Below are 24901 nucleotides of genomic sequence, written 5' to 3' on the forward strand. Positions count from 1 at the left end.
ATACTTTTATAAACAATATAGAATTAAACCAATTAAATATTTTGTCTTCTCCCTTAAGAATTATGAAGTATATAAGCTCTACGATCTAATTATAAACTTTTCTTTCATTAATTTACATTTCAAAATTCTTTGTTTCGATCTTATAAAAGCCAAAATGAGCAAAATTTTGCCTAATAAAAAGAAAAGTTTAGATAATTTATATTTCGTTATTAACTTTCAAAATCCTATTTTCGATAAGATCAAATTTCACAACATTTTTGAAAATTTTAAAGCTTTATTTCCATTAAAAGATTTTAACATAATTAAAAGTTTTAAATATAACAAATCTCTTGGTAGAACCATATTTAACTATAATGATACAGGCAAAAATTTAGGGAGTATTAATATATCCGATTATGAATGTCACTGTGAGGATAAATATTTTGATTTTGTTGATAAACATCATAAACATATTATTACTGGTAATTTAAATATCATAGAAAACTTGGAACTTAGGAATTTAATGATAAAAGGCACAAAATTTAGACCTATTTACCATATATCAATCAATAAGATTCTAAAATACTTTCTTAATGATCTCAATAGTTTTTGTTTAAAGTTATCGAATAGATTCTCTTTACCTTTAGGTATACTAACAGAATGGAAATGGGGAGTTTATTATTACTTTAAAAACTTTATTTTCAATAATAAGGATAATTTAAATAAGAATAAAAATTCAACAAATTTTTCTAATATTGTTCAATCAATTAAGCAATTTCAAAAAAATTTTGTAATTACTCCCATAGACAAAGCTAACAATAATTATGCTATATTCTGTAAAAAATTCTATGCTGGACTTTTAATTACGGAATTAAAAAATAGTAAAAAATTTGAACTCAGTAATTTCAATAATATTACTGTCATTAAAAAATTTTTAGCTTTTTACAAGAGATTAAAAATTAAAATTAGTAATATACAATTTCCTTACCTAATCTTCAGTCCTAAATTTTATAAAATTCCAGTATAATTTAGCACTATCACATGTGGGTCTAATACTTATTTAACTAAACCTGGCACCATTTTCTCTAACTACTTAAATAAGATTATTAACTATATTACTAAAGAAGGTTTCTCATGGATTATCACTAATAATCAACCGATTTTAGATTTCATTAAGCATAATAAAATTAATTCTATTGCAACTTTTGATTTCCAGGATCTTTTCAATAGCATTCCCCTTTCTAAACTAAAAGATGTCCTTTTGAATTATTACTATGATTTTAAAAATATCCTTTGTTGCGATTTTCATTATTGGGAAATTCTGATTAATTTTTGTCTTTTTAGTAATTATCTTTACAATGGAAAGGATATTTTTCTTCAAATTAATGGAATACCACAAGGATCTAATTATTCATCTCTCTTAGCTAACTTATTTTTGCATTATTATGAAAAAAATTATACTCTTAGTATTAAATTTGTTTTTAGATATATTGATGACTTAATTATCTTTAATTTCCAAGATTTTACTATTTTATTGAGTAATATATACCCTGAGGAATTGATTTTACTTCGTAATCATGATGATAATATTAATTTAAATTTCTTGGATTTGGGTATTATGAAGGTTGAAAATATCTACCTTGTTGATTTATACGATAAAAGAAATGATTTTAATTTTAATATTAATAAACTAGTTATTTGGAATTCTAATGTTTCTAGTAGCATCTATTTAAATACCACTTTTAATGAAATGAACAGAATTAAAAGAATATGTAGTAATATTTATTTATCCAAAAAACAAATCGATAAACTCTTTCAAAATTTGATAAAAAACAATGGATACCCAACTAAAGTAATAAATTTTTATATAAAATCATTGAATTAATCGTATATTTTTGTGGATATTTTTACTAAACATTTTTATTTGTTAATTTTTTTGATTTTCCCATGTGCAAATCCATTTCAGGTAAATCCATAGCCAAAATGTTTTGCTAAATAATTTCTTGATAATTTGTATAATTTTTCCATGTGCAAATCCATTACGGGAAAATCCGTGGTTAGAATTATTTACTAAAAAGTCCTTTACTGAATAATTTCCTTTGTTAATCTATACAGTTTTTCCATGTGCAAATCCATTTCGGGCAAATCCGTGTTAAAATTATCCATTAAAAATTTTTTTCTTTGATAATTTAAATAATTTTTCTATGTGCTAATCCATATCGTGCAAATCCGCGGCTAAAATTATTTGCAAAAACAGGCAATTTATGTTTCTCTTTTCTATTTTATATGTTTTCTTAAATAAATATCTATCTTCTAAAACTACTTATGATCAATTTCTAAAATTATCCAGTATAATATTACCTTGCGCACATCCATTTCGGGTCCATCCTTGGTAACTGACAATCACTTCAGCAGTGCAGTAAGAACGACACTTTAAAACCCTCTTGTAACACTCAATTTGCGCTTTTGTTTTCATATTTTGTAATCTGGCAATCTTTCTGCGAAAACATTTTTAAATCATTCTTGAAAAACTTTCTGCCAAGGTAAGTTGATATGATTTTGCTACTCGCTTTATAGTCCCCCTTTTTAATGTTTTTTTCTTTTTATTTTATTTTATTTTCTGTTTTTACTTGTGATCTATTTTATTTGTTGTTATTTTTATAAAAATTTTTTTTAGTGCTCCTCACACTATTGTATTAATATATTTTGCTTCAGCTTTATTGATACAATATCAGAAAGCACTCTGTTTTTCGGATATAATCGTGTGGGCTGAAGAAATGATTATATCTTTTTTTTCCGGTTTTTTAAATAAAATTTCCCCTTTTTTTTTTCTTTTTTAACTGTTGTTTGTTATTTTTTTACTTATTATTTCCCCCCTTTTTTTTCATTTGTCTATTATTTTTCTTTGTTTTTTTCTTCATTTTGAACATATGTAAAGAGTTCTGTTTACTTGCAGCTTAAGCGCATTAAATGGGACTTATTTTTTTTCTTAACTTTCTTCGTGTTTTCTTGTTTCTATTTACTTATTATATATATATATATATATATATATATATATATATATATATATATATATATATATATATATAAACTGCTGTTTGTAGAAAATGCAACACCATGAAGGAATCATCAGAATCAAATGAAATTCGCAGCAAATGTCAATTATAGGATATTATGCAAATTAATAAAGTTTCAGAGCCATCGCGCGTGCGTGGCGCGCGCAGCGCCCTCTGAATTGATGCTGAAAGCGTATAAATAAAGTGCTGTAGCGGGACGTTGAAAATAGTCTATGATTATTTGTTAGTGGCAAACGTTTAGTGAGACCTGAGTATGCCTCCACGACGGAAGAATAAGAAATTCAAGCAACTTACGGAGTTTGAACGAGGGAGGATAATCGGCCTTCGAGAAGGAGGATTTTCCTATCGCGCAATAGCAGCTCGTATGCAGCGGAACAGTTCCACAGTGATGCGAGTTTGGAAGCAGTGGACCGACGAGCACCGAACAACTCGAAAAACAGGCACTGGACGACAGAAGGTGACGTCAGAGCGCGATGATCGACACCTGCTCCGCATGGCGGTGAATGATCGCACAGCTTCCTCCAGGCAGCTGGCAGCACATTGGTCTACTGCTACAGGTGTACAATTGTCGGCTTCGTCAATTCGTCGTCGTCTGCTGCGCCGTGGATTGCGTGCAAGGGTGCCATTATACAGGATTCCCCTCACGGCGGATCATCGACGGCTGTGTCGGCAGTGGGCTCTTGAGCACAGAGACTGGCGAGCTGATTGGCACCAAGTTGTCTTTTCAGATGAATCACGTTTCAATTTGTGGACCCATGATGGCCGTGTTCGTGTTAGACGTTATGCCGGTCAACGCTGCCTTCCTGAGTGTATTATTGAACGACATAGTGGTCGAACACCCGGAGTTATGGTCTGGGGTGCGATTTCGTATCATGGACGATCCAATTTGATACGAATTGAGGGTAATCTCAATAGCAACAGATACGTCCGTGAAGTGCTACAGCCCGAAGTCGTTCCTTTCCTTCAAGGCATCCCTGGAGCTATCTTTCAGCAGGATAATGCACGCCCACATGTTGCGCGGACTGTTAGAGACTTCTGTTCAGCACAACGCATGCAACTTCTTCCTTGGCCTGCTTATTCGCCGGATATGTCGCCTATTGAGCACGTGTGGGATATGGTTGGTCGGCGTCTCACTCGTGATCCGCGTCCTGCAGTTTCCAAAGACGAACTTTGGTTGCGCATACAAGCGATATGGAATTCTCTTCCTCAAGCAGATATTCAACATCTGTTTGACTCCATGCCACGTCGTATAGCAGCACTTATTGCAGCGCGTGGTGGCTGCACCAAATACTGATTTCGGACGCTTAATTTGTTTCTTTTGTTTTGAAAATTTCATCATTTATTTGTATCAGTACAAGTCGTTTCTGCATTAAATTTCATTTGATTCTGATGATTCTTTCATGGTGTTGCATTTTCTACAAACAGCAGTTTATATATATATATATATATATATATATATATATATATATATATATATATATATATACACATATATATATATATATATATATATATATATATATATATATATATATATATATATATATATATATATATATATATATATATATATATATATATATATATATATATATATATATATATATATATATATATATATATAAATATATATAATAACAGTGCTACATCCCTGTTATCATTGGTGTATTCATCTTTAAAAATGCAGTCAAAAGCCATAATATGTCATAAAAAGCTTTATTTAAAGTTATGCTGGTGGTTATAACAGTTCACATCTCCACTCCACACGGGAGGGGGGGGGGGTGAACAAGACTCCGGATGGTTACGGCGAATGTTTATTGGAATACATTATTCAGCAAGAGACATGCGAAAACCTTCGGTCCCGCATTAAATACTACAGAGATCGGTGTAATTAGGTTCCAGTCGTACATACCTTTGTAACTCTATGCATTATGGCAAATCATATACTGCTTCCTAACGTGGAAGTGAAAGAGGGACAGGATTCTAAAAATAACTCTTCCTTTGAAATATAAATTTAATTATTATTATACCATCTAAATAATCTACCTTTTAAATTTTTAACATTTTTTAGCCAAACTAAAGCAGCATGGTCAGTATGTATGGTGAATTTTTGGCCAAAAAGATAATGATGGAATTTCTTTAAAGAATCTACAATAGCAAGACATTCAAGTTCTGTAATTGCATAGTTTTTCTCATGGTCTCTTAAGGAACGAGAATGAAAAGTTACAGGATGCAATACACCACATTCATCCGTCTGTTTTAACACAGCACCAAATTCAACTAACGATGCATCAACAAAAAGATGACATTCATGATTAGGATTAAAAAATTTCAAAATTGGTTTACAACTAATAGCATTTTTTAAAAGTTCAAAAGATTGTTGACATTTTTCTGACCACACCCATTTTACATCTTTCTTTAACAAGTTATTTAAAGGATGTCGAATACTTGCGTAACTATCAATAAATTTATTGTAAACATTTATTGATCCGAGAAATCTTTGCAATGATTTTGCATTTTTAGGGGGCAATAATTTTTTAATCACTTCAATATTATGGTTATCGGGTGATACAATTCCATTATTTATTTCGTTACCTAAAAATTCTATTTGTTTTTGCAAAAATGAGCATTTTGAAAGCTTTAATTTCAAGTTTTCTTGTTTACAAATATCAAAAATCTTTTTAAGATGGCCTAAAAGTTCATCGTAAGAATTAGAAAATATAATGATATCATCAAAGTAGTTTGTAGCAAATTTAATTTTATGTTTATTTAAAATTCTACGAATTGTACGTACTACATAGTACGAATTGTACTATGAATTGTAAAATTCTACGAATTCTTCTCCTGCATTGCCCTTCAAACATCTTTTACCAAATAAAAATTTTTGCATCTCAGACAATTTAAATAAATCAGCATGAGTTTCAAAATTTTCAAACCAAGGATATGTCATGAAAAGCTTTATTTAAAGTTATGCTGGTGGTTACAACAGTTCACATCTCCACTCCACACGGGAAGGGGTGTGGACAAAACTCCGGATGGGTCCGGCGGATGTTTATTGGAATACGTTATTCAGCAAGAGACAAGCGAAAACCTTCGGTCCCGCATTAAATACTACTGAGATTGGTGTAATTAGGTTCCAGTCGTACATACCTTTGTAACTCTACGCATTATGGGAAATCCTTTACTGCTTCCTAATATGGAAGTGAAAGAGGGACAAGATTCTAAAAATAACTCTTCCTTTGAAATATAAATCTAATTATAATTCAATGGTATGTTTTTAGCCTTGAATTCCCAAAATAGAATATCTCTACGCTTACTCTTTCAAAGACATTTTATGAAGCCGAAAGAGTTTTAATTCTTTTATTAATACGAAAGTATTTATAATTTTTGCATTATATATATATATATATATATATATATATATATATATATATATATATATATATATATATATATATATATATATATATATATATATATATTATTTAACTCATAAGAGAAGTCGAAGGATGACCACACCAGGAGGAGCCAAAAAGTTTGTAACAAGAAATGGTATTCTAAGAAACAAAAGAATAAAGAGAAAAAAGAAAATAAAGTGGGGGCGCTGATATATATGGCAGCTTCGTCAGAGGAGCATGCCATATATATCATCAGTCAGTGCGGAAGCAGTTTCTGCGGTTGGCGGTAAATTACCACAAACAACCTTATCCCTCAAGAAGAAACCAACAATAGATCAGACGACCAGTATCTACCGTAATCTTAAAAAACAAGGAGGATGTGCATAGATGGGAAATAGAATATTTTGGATGAATTTAGAAATTTGCAGGTTGGAGTACAAAACTAGTGTGTGGGTTCGAGTATTAAACTAGTATACATATAAAGAAGGAGAGAAAAATCTGTCTATGAATGAAATATTTTTTAAACATATAGATGAGAAAAATAATAAGCTGTATGAACATTGGACTTAATAAATAAATAAACTTTAAATAATTAATTTAAATAAATCAATTGTAAATACAGACAGGTATCCGATTATATTTCAAAGTATTAACTACGTATTTTATACTTTTTCTCTTCAATTTTGACTATTATAGTATCTTAAATTGTATAGTATATTATATTTATTTATTTTCAGAAATTACTTCAAACTTGTTAGTACCGAAGAATGTGCTTTTTACTTTTTCCAAAGAAGAAGGATTCGGTGTAAAAAGTTTAAATGAATTAACAGGCGATATTGTTTGGGAAAATAATTTAACATCCTCTTCAGAATTTTTAGAATGTGGAAAATTTGCTTATCCAGATGAAGAATCATGTCTTCTTATGGACAATATTGGAACCATGTATCTATTTGATCCCTTGGATGGTAAGTCTCATTATTATCATCTGTTCAAAAGTATCCGGTTTGTTATGATTCCTCACTTGAACCATGTCCTTTTGACGCCTATTTATAGTACCTTAAATGAGAGTATAATTTGTCTATGGAAACAAGCTCAAATAACTTGAAATAACCACAGTTTTTATTCCAGATGAATGACTTTACATAGACAAATTGCACTAGATGGATTTGTTTTGATTTCCCAGTGTCTCGTGCTTTGAAAATTATTTTATTGTTTTCCGCCTGAGAATGTAAAATTTGGTGTTGTTTGGGGAACAAAAGAAGTGAACTTTATCGAAGTAAAATTAAACGAGAAAAGGGTGAAGAAAAAAAGAAATACGTATTAATATTCGATAAAACTGAATGTTATGAAAATCTATAAATATTAGTTATTTAAAGTCAATTCCCTAAAATACTTATTCATTCATTTCTACGAGGGTTGCTATTTATATTTCTGGCCTTGGCAACAGTAAGTGTTGCTAGGCGACCGCAGACGATTTTAATCGAAAGTTTGATATTTTTAAACATAAATTCAGCAGACGATTTACCATTATAGCTTCATTTGTGTTGTTGACAGTAAATTGAAAAGTTCTTCTCTTTCAAAAAATGGAATTGAATCGTGAACATTTTCGTGCCATTATTTTTCATAACTTTCGACGTGGATTGTCAAGAGAAGAGTGCTTCGATGAACTTAATTCTTTATTCAGCGATAAAGCACCATCCTACAGCACTGTAAAAAATTGGTATAACGAATTTAATCGTGGTCGATGTTCGATCCAGGACGAATCCCGTGCAGGTCGTCCAAAATCCGTTGTTGTGCCAGAAAAGATCGATGCTGTGCGTGAACTGATAAAGCAAGATCGTCATGTGACATACCGTGAGATAGAGGCGTCTTTGGACATTAGTATGACTAGCATCAATAAAATATTGCATAAACATTTGAGCGTAAAAAAATTTGCTTGCGTTGGATCCCGCATAACTTGACAAGCGCTCAAAAAAAAAGGCTCGTGTCGATTGGTGCGAGGAAATGTTGGAAAAATACGTTCAAGGTACATCAAAGGCTGTGTATAACATCTACACAGGTGACGAATCATGGATCTATGCATATGAGCCGGAAACAAAATAGCAATCAACTGTATGTGTCTTCCAAGACGAGGCAAAACCAACAAAAGTTGTTCGAGGAAGAAGCACATCGAAACAAATGATTGCCTGTTTCTTCGGCATTAACGGTCGAGTGGCAACAGTGGCGTTAGAGCAACGCAGGACGGTCAATTCTGAATGGTACACAACCATTTGTTTGCCAGAAGTCATCAGAGAAATTCGAAAAAAGCAGAAGAACAGGCGAATCATTCCTCATCATGCAATGCGAGCTCTCACACATCGACTCAAACAAAGGCATTTCTGACGGAGCGAAAGATCGAACTGATGGGTCATCCGCCGTACAGCCCTGATTTGGCACCCAATGACTTCTTCTTATTCTCTCACATCAAAAATAAATTACGTGGACAACGATTTTCGACCTCCGAAGAAGCGGTTGATGCATTCAAAACGCATGTTTTGGAGTTACCTCAATCGGACTGGAAAAAGTGCTTTGAAAATTGGTTCAAACGCATGCAAAAGTGTATTGATCATCATGGAGAATATTTTGAAAAGCAATAAAACCAATTTCGATCCTGCATGTTTGGTTTTTCATTATTAGGCCAGAAATATAAATAGCAACCCTCGTACTTAGTAGCGAACATCTTAAGTAAACATCTTAAAAACGGCCCCCGGAAATGTTTTTGGGCCCCTATAGCATGTCATATTGATCAAACTAAAAAGCTTCACACACATAAAATAAAGGTATTCAATAATGCTTTTTTATTACCCCTTTGGCAAGTTACTGATTTGGGATCATGCTAAAGAAAAAACAGTTAAAAGTAACATGCCAATAAAAATATTTAGAATCCTAAAAAAGGAACAAGATTAATATTAGCTAAGAGATTGACTTAGACGAGAATTATAAACAAATAATAACATTTAATTAAAGGAGATGAAATAAGTTACAAGCATAGACATACGACGTCCTACCCTAGCCTACACCGAGCTTCCACTGCCCGAGTAGATTACCGTGCACGTGAAGGATAATAAAGTTCTTATGCAGACATTTTGGGCACGCTTTGGCCTTAGTCTCTTCGTTCATTTTTTGAACTGGGAAAGTTCAGTTTGCGAACGGGAAAGTTCATCACAATTTACGAATGGGGAATTCACCACACCCCCAAAAAATCAATGCACATAAAATAAAGCATTTTTAAACGTGTGGTCCTAACTTAAAATGAAAACTTATAATTTAAAACCCTTACATGCATAATTTAAAAAAAAATAATTAGATGATAACCAGTTGTCGAATAATAAAATAATTTTCAAAACCAAAAAGCTAATTAAAATAATTAAATTAAAAAACATAAGAGTATAACAAATAAAAAACTCATAAAGTATAAATTATTTCGTCAAACTATTGAAAAGCCAGTTGTTTAAACATCTTTCAATGCCCATCAGACTTAATCAGTTTGAAAGCCCCATTGTGCTCAGTAATTATAAACTCATTCAATTATTTAATTAATTAGAAATACTTAAGAGAGTTGATGGTGGTCAAGCATATTTAAATCAATGTCCACTGGGTGTCCAGATACGTCAGATAGTGTATTCTCGGGTGTCACAAACCAATGAAAACTAACTTTTAATTTAAATAATTTGGTAAGGCAATTAAAAACGAGAGATTAAACAATCCCTTTGTGGCACTTGATCGAACTGTTTTATTAGTAGAGAAAATAATTATCGATGTAAATATAGTTAATGCTTATACTTACTTTGCAAACCATGAATATTGTTTAGTCTAATGATTGGATTGCACTTAAGACTCAATTTTAATGGAGTCTATCCTTAAATATGCTAATTAACTAAAGAAAACAGTAATGCAACTATTTAATGAAAAATAATTTATTGATAAGATTAACATAGAATGTAGATGGAGTTTTTTTACGTAAAGAAGTTCATTTGTGAAATTTTGTATCACAGCGTTACAATCCTCCAAACAGGATATTTGAATAAACGGGAAAAGTAGCGGTGTTTCGGCGGAACAATTCGCCGCACACACAAAATTTATGACGCATGTATACAAAGTTTCTTCTGCATTTGTCTAAATTTTATAGATAAATTTATTTTCATTAAATAGTTGCAGCCGTTTGTAATCGCTATATTCATTTTTTTATAATCGTCGTTGAACTGCTGATCCAAATTTTAAGAGTTTACGACTACAAATGTTCAACTCCGTAGAATTGTAATTTTGAATCCACTCCAGAGGACAAGGGAACTTTCGTATCGAGTAATGGGAGAAATTTGCCTTCGTGGAGGACATTTTGATGGAACTAACCCGCAGATGCGTTACATGGAGAGGCCACGAGAACCTCCCACGGTTAGCCTGAAGACAGGGGGACTCAAACCCATCATCCGTCAACCACTGAGGCTATTTCACGTCAGTACTGTGGTCCATGCAAGCCGGATGTGGAATTCGTATCGACTGGGATTTAAACCCGGTTCACCTCATTGGAAGGCGAACGCTCTATCCTCTGAGCCATCGCTGCTCGCTATATTCATTTTGAATTAACCTGTATTTTATCCCTAAAAAATGCTTCACCCCCCCCCTACGGATTCAGCCTCTTTATCCACAAATTAGGGCGGCCGCAATCTAGAAAATAGGATCGCAATAATTTAGGAAGAGAGCAGTCGAACGTTTAAACCTTAATTGTTAATTTAATTTTTTGTTGTTGTTGTTGTCGCGTATTTTGCTATATCTCGAAAACGTCTAAAGCGAATCAATGATTTATTGCGCAAAATTATTAAATTTGTTTATCCAAATATGAAATAATTTTTAATGAGATAATTTTTTGAGACAAGTCTGTCCAGAAAGATATGAATAACCCTTTCCAAGGTTTTCCACCAAGTTTTGCCCTTCCTCCGCCGAAATAAAATTTTATTTTAATTTTTGTGTCTCAGTACTTGGACTGGGTGATGTTAAGATTTTGGCATCGCGATGTATCATCGCGCTAACATCGCGATATTTTGATACATCGTGAGTTGCATTTTTTTTTTAAATAAACGTTGCATTTTTTTTATAATTATTTCTCAATATTTAAAGACGTGGATGTCTGCAAAATAGTGGTTAAAATACATTAAACGGCTAGATTGATCAACAGGATTTGCACACACACAATTAAAAGAAAACCCTTCCATAACTAAGGGATTCAACTACACTTCGATTCTCAATCACATTCGTATCCATCATGCCAACAAAACGATCAGTTACGATGTAAAATAAAATAAAAGATAACGATCATCGCTATAGCTATCACTTCTCACTTACAGAGGAGAATGCTCTTCGCGCGAGCTTGCAGACATGCATGTACTATCGGGAACATCGGGCGTGTAGACATCAACGTCAACGATACATCCGGAAATATTGTACTCATCTCAGTAAATCACAATTAGCGATGCTTCGAGAAATTGCCAATCCAAACATCGGGGCCGGGATAGCCTGATCGGTAGGGCGCTGGGCCCATATCCAAGAGGTCGTGGGTTCGATCCTCGCCGGCCGAAGACTCCCCGTGTAGTAAATGGTGACTGATGCACATTACATCTGTCGAGTCTCAAAGTCCTCCATGTTCCCACAACAAATCAATACCTCTGGGGGTACTGATCCAGGAGTTTCCTTGTCTTCTGGATTGGTTCAAAATTACAAGGCTACGGAGTTGAACGTAAGTAGTCGTAAACCCATGAAAATTGGGACGGCTGTTCAACGACGGTTATAAAATAAAATAAAATCCAAACATCGGATCGGCTATGATTACATAGAATCGATAATTTCCGATGCATTGATTTATCGCTCATTGATAAACTTGTTCAATAACACGTTAATAAAACATGACATAAATATATTTTAACTTTTAGGCAGAAAAATATGGGAAAGAAAACTGAATCTTAGCAATTTTTCTTTAACTGTTCTACCCGATTGTAATAAAGATGGACTTGATGAGATAGCTGTTGCTACGTCCAAATCACAAATTAGAATTCTTTCTATGAGAAATATACAGATAAAAGGTTGCGATTCTATTCCTGTTCATTTAATGGCCTGGAAGAAACAAAACGAAACTGATCTCATTTTTATATGCCAAGAGGGAGAAAATGGTACGTAACACTTTGTTGATCTTTCTTTACTCTAATAGCTTTTCCAAAATGGTAATACTTTCTGATTTAACACGCACTGCTGTAATAAGATAAGATAAATTTCATTTTTGCTGATTTTATGAGATTCTCTTTTATTTTTTGGTCATTTGTTTAATTTTAATTCCATAAAGTACTTAAGTGTTATTCCTTAAATGATGTCAAGTAATAAAGAAAGAAAAAAAACTCCACTAAAAGTATAACTTTCAGTAACTATTTATTATTTTTATTATTTTCTTCGAAAATGGTAGAAAAACTTTAAATGTTAAGGTATGCGATTTTATACATCATTTAAAAAATATTATTTAGTATGGCATTAAAAATTGGGGTTGAGTTGTACATCATATAAATTAATAAATGATTTAAGAAGGAAAGCATAATATATTAAAAAAGGCCAGGGTTTATTATAAATAAAAGTAATTGATTTCACAAATATTTAATTAATATATTTTTAATAATGTATACTATTTTATAACATTAAATGTTTATTAATGGAGAATTTTCCTAGTCTGCATAATTTTTGAATGATTATGAAACAAAATAATTATTAATAATGAGTGTATAAAAATTTATATTAATTAATTTTGCAATTAGTTATATTTTTAAAATTAAACAAATCAATTTTTTAAAAAAAAACTGTTTTATTTTTTTAAATAAAAAGTTTATATAGAATTACTTTATATTATTAGACATGAATCATAAATTGATTATTAATCTTATATTTATTTGATTTCATCATTTACTGGGTATAAAATATTTCTTAATTATGATTTTCTATTTTGTCCAGTGTGGGGATCGAACATACGCCAATAGCATCCTAAGAACATACGTCATATATTTATCTATTTAAATCTTGCAGGGAAAAATGTGTCCCACAAACTATTTATTTAACAGGGATGAGTGTTCACCCCGACTGATAAGCCCTACTTTATTTTTACCCCATCTCTTCCTTCTTGATTTTTATTGATAAGTTTTTTCCCAACATTTTTGTATCTCTATTTGGTGTACTATCTCTATTATTATAATTTTGTGGGACTGTCTGTATTTGGTGTACTAACTCTATTATTATTTTGATAAATTATAGTTTTCAAATGATTTATAAATCTGTTGTTGTTTCTAATCCCCAAGAGGTCCATCCCAATTAGACCAATTCCATAAGTCCAAAAATGTCCAGGAAGTCTAAAAACAGATGAGGTTTTGAAAAAACCTCGTCGATTTTAAAATCGATACAGTTTAGAATATGCTCGGGCGAAGCCTGAGCAGTCCTACATTTAGTGCAAAGTCCAAAAGTCTTTTGCCCCTGAACATACGAGAGACACCTCAAGTGACCACTTGCAAAGCGAGATAAACAAGTCTGCTGGCTTCTAGGTCCCTCAAAAAGCAAGGCACTTCCAGGTCGTTTTCTGAAATACCAACTATGCGGAGGAGGAACCCTCCAGAGGTCCATAAACATTTTTTTGCACTCTGAAAAGACCTCGTTGAAAGTGGAAGGTAGATCTGGCTGTAGAGGTTCCAAAGAAGCATCCTTAGCCAGTGAGTCCGCCATCTCGTTACCTTTGATTCCAACGTGTGATGGAATCCATTGGAAGTGTACTCCAAAGTCCGCAGAGAGCCTGAAGAGCATCCCCAAAATTGAAGCCGCAGCCCTGTCTCCAACATTCCTCCAGTTGCTAAGGTGTTGGATTGAAGATTTGCTATCCGTCAGTATCCATATATGCTTAAAGTCAGGCTCAGCAATATTCTCAACTCAGCAATATTCTCTTGTTTACTTTACATTTGAATTGAATAGAAATTTTTACTTTAAAAAAATTTTGTTTTTTTTCTTTAAAATTAAACTATATGTCATTTAGATCCATGTAATAATTAAGACGACAAAGAAAATAATTTAAAAATATTTAAATTATTCACTTCCTTCACTTCTTTTTCCCCTGAAATTCAATGGAGAAATATTTACGTAACTTAATCGGTTTAGAATCTGAAATTTTACTTAACAAAACCCAAAGGCACCCGTAGAAATATTTTCAGCAAGTGAAACCAGGGAAGCCTTTCATATAACACAACTTGCTAATACTTCTCTTAATGTAAAAATAGTTTTTACGTTTTCACATCAGAAACTTATAACAGTTTGATAATCAGTTAAGGGTACTATGTATTATACCAACAATGTTAGCCAAAAAGTTTACATATCATCTAAATTTCAAAATCGAAAAAAAAGTAGTTAATATTGTGTTTTATCAAAGTTAAATTTGCACAAACATTTAATTGCATTCAGGAATGAGACAAAAAAAGACATAAAATTTTTTACACTATCTCTTAAAAGTTGCCTTTAATATTAAAAATCAAAATTTGAGTACCATCAGTAAAATTTTTGAAAATAAAATTTTTGTTCAATGGAATTGCTTGTATTTCGCTGCTATGAGATTATGCATTACGAACCTAGTAAAAACAAACGAGGAGTTAGGTGTAAATATCTTAAACGGAACTTTAAAAAAAAGAAGATGGAACTAAGTTACTGGGATTAATAAATTAGCTACTGATTTGAATTTCACACCCGGCATGCACTGACCACAGTGCACAAAATATCCTCAGTGGTAAATGGATTATGGGTTAGAGCCCCCTTGCTGTCAGGCTAACCGTGGGAGGCTTTCGTTGTTTTCCTCTCCATGTAACGCAAATGCGGCTTAGTTTCATCAAAAAGTCCTCCACGAAAGCGAATTTCTCCCAATCCAGGAGTTCCCTTGTCTTTTGGATTGGCTTACAAATTACGAGGCTATGGAGTAGAACATTAGTAGTCGTAAACCCAAAATTGGGTCGGTTGTTCAACGGCGGTTATAAAATAAAATCAAGAAGAGGACTTTCCACCCCAGTAGATTTAAAGTGCACCTAGCATATGCACACTTTATTTGCTGTTAGGATCGAACTCCTAACTTTCCATCTGAGTGTGCAACTTCTATTTGCAGTTCCCTTCTCAAAATTGAATCGGATTCCGAGAAGTTTCTGAAAATTTTCTTGAAGAGCTGAAATTATAAAGGAAAATACTATTAAACATTAAATATTTTTTGAAGCTTAAATGCATTAATTCGAAAATGATTTTAAAAGTTTGTAATACCTTCCATGATGAAAAAACCATGAAAAATCCATGTATGGCCACACAAGAAGCAAAACGTAACACAAAGAAGGGTATTAGCTAAAAGAGTCTAACTCATAAGCACTCCCAAACAAACTATCTTTTCCTTTAAAAAAAAATTAAAATACAGAACTCTTAATACATATAAATATATAACTTTTTATAAATTAAATATATAGCTATATTAAAATATATAACTCTTTTAATTGACCTGAAAATAACTACTTGCCATGTAGCAAGTTAACAAAAAAAGTGGTCACTTAAATAAACGGTTATTTTCTTCCATTGCTTTATTTAAAAAATCTTTTTATTTAAAAGTATATCAATCGAAAGGATACTTTGAGAATCCATCAATTTTGGTTGATTACTCTTCACATACATTAAATACACTATCTGGCCTAAAGGACACCCAGTGGTATGAACTGTCCTGATTAATATGATGTTGCATTGATGACTGGGAAGTTTTTGATTCCATCACAGCTGAAGTGAGGATGGTCGATTTGGCTGGTAGTCTAATACGTCCTGAAGTAGATCGGGGCTTTTTGAACACCCATTTTGTTGTGCAAGCCTCGATGTGTGAATGCTGGCTGAAATATTGACATAGAGTGCATTAAGAGTTCCAAGCACAGAGGGGCCAAATCACGAGAAACAAACACTACCATAACAACCGGATACTTTTGGTGTATACTCTGCCCCAAATATTTTTACATAACGTTCCATAAAAGTCAGTATGCTTCACTAAATTTTATCATATATTTATATCATTTTTATTGTTGAATTAATTTTTATAGCCGTAGACTATTTCTAATCGGAATTTTTTTTAAAAAATGTAGCTCAATCAAAGTTTAAAAAAAAATGCAGAAAGTGGTTTTTAAATAAAAAGGGCTTATCGATATCGGTCACCAACTCAATAGGTTTAAGGAAAAAGAGACAGTCAGTTGAGTCTACCAACTACTGGTTATTAAATGAAAATTTAAATTTTCAGGTCTACCTTTTAGTTGGAGTGAGCATTTATGCATATTCTGATACGAAAATATATCAAATTCAATGCTTTTAATCGCCTAAGCTTATATGAAGCCAATAAAATGTTAAATTAGACCTTCACATTTTTTTTTTAAAACTTCGTGAATAAAACTTTTACCAACTTTCTAGCTCTGCTCTTCCCTCAACGTAAACACCATTTTGAATAAACCATATAATTATTTATTTTTTTAATCATTTATAAATTAATTTAAATAATGATGCATCAAAAACATGAACAGTCTATGTTCAAGAAATGTAAATAAAGATGTTTATTCATTATTTTACAATATTTTAGGCATGAAATTTTAATAAGGTAACAATATTGTTTGTCGTACGTATTAAACTTCAAACATTCTAAAATGTAACATTTTTAAATGAGCTTAAAGTAGCGGATTATTAATTTTTTTAAATGCTTTAACATGGCAAATTTGTATACTGACAATTAATTTCTATCTTTATCTTTGTTGCAGAAAAACTATGTCACACAGACTAATAAATAAGTAAACGTATTTTTACAAGTATATTTTGAACTAAATACTACTACTTATCATTTACAGTTAGACAACACGTTTTAACAGAGTAGTCAACTACTACGCAATCATTGTCAATAATGAACACAATCTTAATAATTACTGACTTTATTCCATCACTAAATTAATTGTTTTGGGGTTATTGAGTATGTACACTGAATGTTTCTCCTTATAATACTTTTCTAGCTGATTTTTTGTGTTATTAAATGATCATCAAAAGTTCACGAAAAAGTATCACGAATAAAAATTAGAATCCAAGATGACGAGAATTTTTAAGTTCGTGCTACGTGTCGAATCTTGAGTTTTCGAAAAATAACGTGTTAAAGTGAATCAAAAAACACAAGTTTATTCCTTTTTAAAACTCATGATGAAACTTTTGATTTGGAAACAACTCAAATATACGGCGTTATAAAGCACGACTTGAATGGCCAGATAAAAATCGTTCTAAAATCAAGTTTTGTCACAGCATTCCATTCCAACCGAGTTAATATTGATTTGAAGATCGGGAAAATGTGAAGAGAAACTCCGTTTATTATTCGTCAATAAAACATTTTCTTATCTTGTGTTTCATTGATTCATCGATTTTAAAGCATAATTTAAGTGAAAAATACATTCGCATAGAAGTCGGTTCAGAATATTATTATTCATCAATAAAACATTTTTTATCGTGTGGTTCATTAATTCAACGATTTTAAAGCATAATTTGGGTGGAAAAAACATTTGAAATGAATTTGGTCTAGACTATTTTGAAGAAATAAATTTCAATTGTCACCTTTTCGGGGCTTCTTTTTACCCCAAAGATGTTATATAGTTTGTCCAAAGCAAAAACTCCTCTAGCCATACCTCTGGACCCATGGAGGTGACTATGGTAACGAGGTATAAATATTTTAAGTAGAGGTGTGGGATCATTGTTTAAGGCAGGATTTGGTTCGGATCAGCTTGAGAATCTTTTTCTTTGGTCAATTGTTTTAGAAGCTACCTAAGTCAAAATTCTTAATGATCCCATAAAATTTGTTTGATTGTTTATGTTGGTTTCAATGCGATTCATGATGGTCCAACATACTTTTATAGTGATCCTCATCGAACATCTTACATTATGCGTTTTGTGTATGATATGCCAACAAACTTCCATCCTTCCATGTTGGAAATTGCTACATTAATACTATGATGGTTTACCATCGAGAGAAGTTTGATTTTCATGAACCAACAGTCCATGAGGATCCGTGATGGTCCATTATGGTTCCAACTGTACATTTCCATGATGGTTTAATGAGAATTCTTGTTAGTTCTCAGGAATATACATCAAAACAATATATTTTTTATGTTGGACCATCATAAATCAGACCGAATTCTTACATTGGAATGATGGTTGTTCATGGTTCATGATCGTTCCAACATTTGATTTCTAGTACACTATAGAAGTTCGTGATGGTTCATAATGGTACAACAATACATTTCTATGGTGGTTTAATGGAAAGTCTTGTGGGTTCAGCAAGAATATACCATCATAACCATTTGGGTTCTTTTATGTTTCTTTTATAAACTATGATGGAAATTTCTGATGGTTCAACATGAACAAACCAAGAAAAGAAATTGTTATTCTTATGTTGGATCATCATAAATCAGTCCGAATTCCTACATAGGGCTGATGGTTACTTATGTTGGCTACCATCACAAAAATATAGTGGTTAAGGGAATTATCGATGAGTACCATCAAGTTTATGTTGGTCCATCAATGAAAAACCATCAGAAATTTTGACTTGTGTATCGCTATTCTTGTTTTCATAGCAGGAGGCGGCCTCAAACTTTGAGGAAATTCTTACAGTAGACAAGCTATACTTTCCTTTCTATTAATGCACACATAAAAGAAAGCTCATTATTAATTGGAATGTATTTTAATATAGAAACGTTGATGAAAATTTCTCAAGAAGAATGGTGTAGAAGTGACAAAAGTGAAATCGCTAAAATGTCAACTCTAACATCAGAGTAAGTATAAACCTTAAAATTCAAGACAGAAAATAATTTTAACTCTAGAAATACACACATTTTCTTGATATTTTACTGAGTGAACAATTTAAAATACTAGCTGTACAGACCTCTATTGACTAAAGCTGAACTGTAATAACTAGAGCCCGGATTTTGATGACCTAAAAAATCTCAATTAATGCCCTTAAAAAGTGCAAAAAATGCCCTTATGAACTGCAAAAAATGCCCTTAAAATGCGAAAATTGCGCTAAAAATGCCTTATGACATGACTTAAATAGAAGTAAAAATATTGAACTAAAACAATGTTTTACTCTTTAAAATTATTATGAGTCGTTTCAAAAAATATAAAGCAATGCAATACTTGTTCTACGTTCATTAAAGTTTGACAAATATGTTTTAGATCCAAAAATAACAAAAAAAAAGGAAAATATATTGACTCCAAAACATTTTCATTTTGTATAGAAACTTAAATGAATATAACAACTTCCATCTCATAATATTACTAAATATCAGAATTACAGTGGATTATTAAATTTTTTTTTTTAATATTTTGAAATGTAAACGAGCGTCTCTTGTCTGAAAGCAAATTTTTATACCAGGAGAAGCTTCTTTCAACGTCTACTGATGTTATTGGTGCGTACTTGAAAAGGACAGTCACACTTACTGACAATTCTTCTTCAATTTGAAAAGATGTTGCTTCACCCGTTAATATCCTAGAAATTTTCTTCATTGTTTAGAAGCCAGTGTAATAATAAAAAAAATAATAAAAATTAGAAAAATGTAACAAAAAATTTAAAAAATGCTTTAAAATGCAAAATACGCCCCAAAATTTTAAAGAAAATGCCCTATAAATCTCAAAAAATGCTCTAAAGGACAAAGAATGTCCAAAAATGCAAAAAATGCAAAAAAATGCAAATGTCATCAAAATCCGGGCCTTAGTAATAATCAATAATTCCAGCACTCCTTATTCAACTTCTGGTCTCAAAGACTGTATTATACAGGATAATTCTAAAGGTTATCACAAACAACTATTTAATGAAAAATAATTTATCGATAAGATTAACATAGAATGTAAATGGAAAATTTTTTTACGTAAGGAGCAGCGTAATCATTAGTAAAAATGTCCGTTAGAATTTAACAATTGTCATTCTGTTATCACAGTGTAGAGAAGATTTCGTCAATCAAGAACCTCCAAATGGGATGTTTGAAGAAACGGTATGTTTGTGCAAAAGGAAAAGTAGTTGAAGGTCATATGTTTGAGCAAATTCGCCGCAAGTATGAGCGAAACCCACGAAAATTGACGTACGAAGGCAGTAGGGAGTTACAAACAATGGTATGGTGCGTTCTTAGACAAAGGCTGCAACTAAAACCTTACAGAATTCAATTTGTGCAGCAATTGAAACAGGAGCACTACAGCAAACGTATGAATTAAGCTACGTTTATGCTGGAAAGCCTGGATGATGAAGCGGTGGCTCATTTTTAACGATGCAGCAACCTCCCAAAGAAGTGGGAAGGTTAACCAGCACAACTGTTGAATATCGGAAATGGAGAAGCCTTCCACTGTAAGAACGCATTTGTAATGAGCTTGCTTCGGTGACTGCACAAATGCTTCAGAATGTATGGCGTGAAATGACCTAGATGTTGTCCATGTGACCAAGGGAAGTCACATAGAAAATCGGTGACACATGTGTACAAAATTTTGAAATTTCTTCTACATTCTGTGTAAATTTTATCGATAAATTCTTGTTCATTAACTAGTTAGAACCATTTGTAATAACTACTCACTCATGTATAAAAGTTAAATAAGTACCATAGATCTGTGAATTTATTTTAATACGCTTTTACTGCTAATTTCATAACCTGTTTTGAAATTAGCTTGAAAAATTATTGAATAATTTGAAATTATTGACTAATATGAAATTATCTGCGAAATTTACACTTCTAGTAAAAGCAACCTGGAAGCTTAGGGCAAAATTTTAGGTTTTTAAAATTTTAAAGCAGGGGTTCAAAAAAAATGAAAATGAAAAAGATACCCAAAGAAAATCAAATTGTTCTTTTAGAGTTCTAACAGGATCTCATAATGATTTAAAAGGAAAACTAAATATTTCTATCCATCTCTCTTTATTCATTTTCAAAGATTAAAAAGAAAAGGAAATCTTAGACCACGCACAACCCAAAGTTTCTTTTTTTAGATCAATAAAAATTATTTAAATATTTTTAGAAACATTTTCTGTTTTACGACTGATTTTCAAAAGTCATTCGTCAGTCAATTAATCACTTTATAATTGGGTACTTGCACTTCCGAAGGAGAACAAACATACCCAACTCACATGTGATCTATGACGTCAGCGGCAGCTAATTGTCAAAAATAGCGTGTCAAAGTTGACTAAGTTTTTCCACATGAGTAAGAATGTTAATTAACGTAAAGTTAATTAAACACAGCTCCGTATCGCACATTAAATTTGTTGAAATATAATTTTTTCTTAGATTTATTATTTGTTTATACATTTTATTGTAACTGTGATATATTTTTGTTTTGTGCACCTGGCAACTTCAATGCACAATTAGTTTGTTTATGATCTACATGGCGTCGTCTTTATGTTAAGTGAGAAATATATGGTGAAAGAATCTTTGGGAGTGATTATAGAATGTATCACTTACATACTTGACGGGGTAAGTTAACTTGAAATAGAATGTAAAGAACAGTTACTAACGTAAACAACCCCCGTTTTCACAACCAATCAGGCTAGAGATACCCATACTATGTCACTTGTAGGCATCCCATTAAATTTATGTTTGAAATTCCATTAAAAAAGTTACTTATTTATGATTAACTGAATGTTTATTTATTTAGAAAAGTGGGAATATTATCTCAATCCAAATTTCTATCAATAACTGAAGGATTAATTTTATGGAAACATGATTTTGTGACAATGTTAAAAAATGATGGTCATCAGCTGTGGTCTCTACCAACCTCAAATCATAGTACCAAAAAGTAAGGAAAAATATTCATTATTTGATTAAAATAATCTATCATTTAAAACGTTATTTTGCCTACTGGTGAGCATCCATTTAAGTGAATGGACTAAAATTTTGTAAATAATCAAGTCAAAACTTTTAATGGTTATCCATTGATGGACCAACATAATCTTGATTTCAACCTTCAATAATTCCACTATAAACCGTATATATATATATATATATATATATATATATATATATATATATATATATATATATATATATATATATATATACAAGCAAATGTGTATATTTATACACATTTGCTTCAGTGATAAACAACTGGTCAAATTATTAGGACCTTGTTTCTTATATCATGTTATCCTTTCATGATTTATGTCCATGTGAGCTGATTTTGAAAAAAAGAAACCGAAGCAGATTCTGGTTTTCGCCCAACTTTCGGGGAGATCTTGTTTTCCTTTTTATTGATTTGTCCTCAAATTGCAACAGATGACGATACAATCGTCATTTTTGTGACCAATGGACCGTTCCTCCCCCTTCACTTATGTTGTTTAAATTATTCATATAAGTAAAATAAAGTAAAGATAAATAAAATTAAGTTTTTAAAAATGAATTGAAAATTTTATTTACAAGTATCCAATATACTTTAAAAGTTTATTTACAGAATAAATTACAATTTGTTTACATACATTTCATCATATAACAGAAATTATGCCTTTAAATATATTTTGCAGGGTCGGGAGGGTTTACTGTAATTTTAACGTTTCCAAATTTATTCAATTTTATAAGTGAAGCTGTTTGTTTGTTGCTATTTTTTTCGGCTAAATCTTCTAATGGCATGTATTTGACATTTTTTTGTATTCCCAATGCTTGTTTCAAGTTTTGAACTAGAAATTGTGACATAGAAGAGAGTTTTTTTTCTGTAGAACTAAGTATCAGGAATTTTGCTGTAGTGTGGTTGTAATTTGTGCATTTCGCAAGATTGAAACTAGGTATAGGGATTGTTCTGTTTCGGTATGCGGAACTGAACACCATCTGCTTATTTTCTGCCATAGAAAAACAAACGAACTTCAGAGCCACCACCGACCACGGAGTGGGGATGCAAGTAGGAATCTGTAACACCGATGCTGACCAATAGCTTAAACAATAGTTTTATAGAATCGTTAAGAATACGCTTATAGCTCTACTTGATACTAAACTAGATACATTTGTATATATATATAATGTTCGAATCCGCTACTTTTGGAGCTCCCATTCGCTGCATTTTTATCTCATGTTCTGACTACTCTGCCCGAAAATCAACCCCTGAAGCAGCCTCTACCCTTAACTAGGTGCCCAGTAAGTGACCCCGGGCTTAACTCTAGCCGACAGATGACGTTCGTGTCTAGCCGATTGCACACAGACCAATATGTAACCCCCGTTCACCTAAAGCACGGATCAAAGCAGTGATGGGCATCATTCACGAAAATTTTATTCATGACTAAATTTATTCAGAATAAATTTATTCTGAATGATTATTCATATGAACATTTAGTCATTATTCATCATTCATTATGCAAATGTATAAAAAATTATGAATAATGATTGATGAATAAACTCATTAGTCATGACTAATTTTTCTGAATAAAATTTTGAATAACCAGCGAAAAATGCAATCGATATGTCTTTGTCTATAACGAGATACAAAACATCGTTTGCTCTTAAATGTCTTATAATACTTTTAATTTAACTATAAAACTAAGACAAGTATGAATATTTATTTTTATGTTATTTTAACTTACTCCAGCATAACATACTTAGTTGTGCTAAAAAGTAGGTTTATAACAGTTTAGTTACTTAAGTTCATTTTAAAATTTTGTTCCAAAACCTATAAGACGCAATTTCTTATAGTTTTTGAAAGCAAACGATAATCTTATTTTAACTTTTTAAAACAAATTTTTACTTAAAAAATTAAACGCTTTTTTGCCATGGAACCATTTCTCAAAAGTATGCAATATGTTAGACAAGAGTAAATTTCCTCAAGCATTATATAAATATACTTGAAAAGGATTAACGTTTTATTTGTAGTTGTCATAATCGTAGTCAGAGTATTCCGTGCCTATTTTTGTTGACCAGTGAAATTATTCAGTTATTCTTGACTAATGAATAAAGGATACTGAATAAAGAATAATGAACGATTTATTCTTTATTCGAATAAAGAATAATGAATGATTTATTCTTTATTCAAAATATTTCTGACTAAAGAATAAATCTTTATTCATTATTCAGATTTTGAATAATTATTCATCATTCTTTATTCATTATTCTGAATGACAAATGCCCATCTCTGGATCAAAGTAGACCTTCAACTACCAGGATCCCCTTTTCCAGGGACACGGGTCTCCTCGCACGATGAACACGCTGTCTGTTACTTCCGATCAGGGTCTGATACAACACCGAACCAAGACAAAAAGCCATTACTAGTTAATTTGGAAACTAAAGCGAGGGTGAACATTGATAACAAGCAAAGAAGTATGATATAATTAATAAATATATAAACGCAACAAAAATGAAAGAATACCAA

The 24901-nt window shown here is 31.6% G+C and overlaps 1 protein-coding gene across 2 annotated transcripts in view; it reads left to right on the forward strand.

Annotated features, from left to right (window-relative positions):
• The window catches only part of LOC107452999 (uncharacterized), a 108494-nt gene that overhangs the window by 39977 nt on the left and 43616 nt on the right, over positions 1-24901 (forward strand). For both annotated transcript variants that reach the window (XM_016069652.4, XM_016069653.5), the window contains exons 2-5: positions 7192-7419; positions 12418-12654; positions 19275-19356; positions 22211-22351. In XM_016069652.4, the coding sequence (XP_015925138.2) occupies positions 7192-7419; positions 12418-12654; positions 19275-19356; positions 22211-22351 (688 nt within the window). The remainder of the gene's footprint in view (positions 1-7191; positions 7420-12417; positions 12655-19274; positions 19357-22210; positions 22352-24901) is intronic.

The sequence above is a fragment of the Parasteatoda tepidariorum genome, chromosome 11, assembly GCF_982258835.1.
Source record: "Parasteatoda tepidariorum strain Cologne lab strain chromosome 11, Ptep-v5.0, whole genome shotgun sequence".
Lineage (NCBI taxonomy): Eukaryota > Metazoa > Arthropoda > Arachnida > Araneae > Theridiidae > Parasteatoda > Parasteatoda tepidariorum.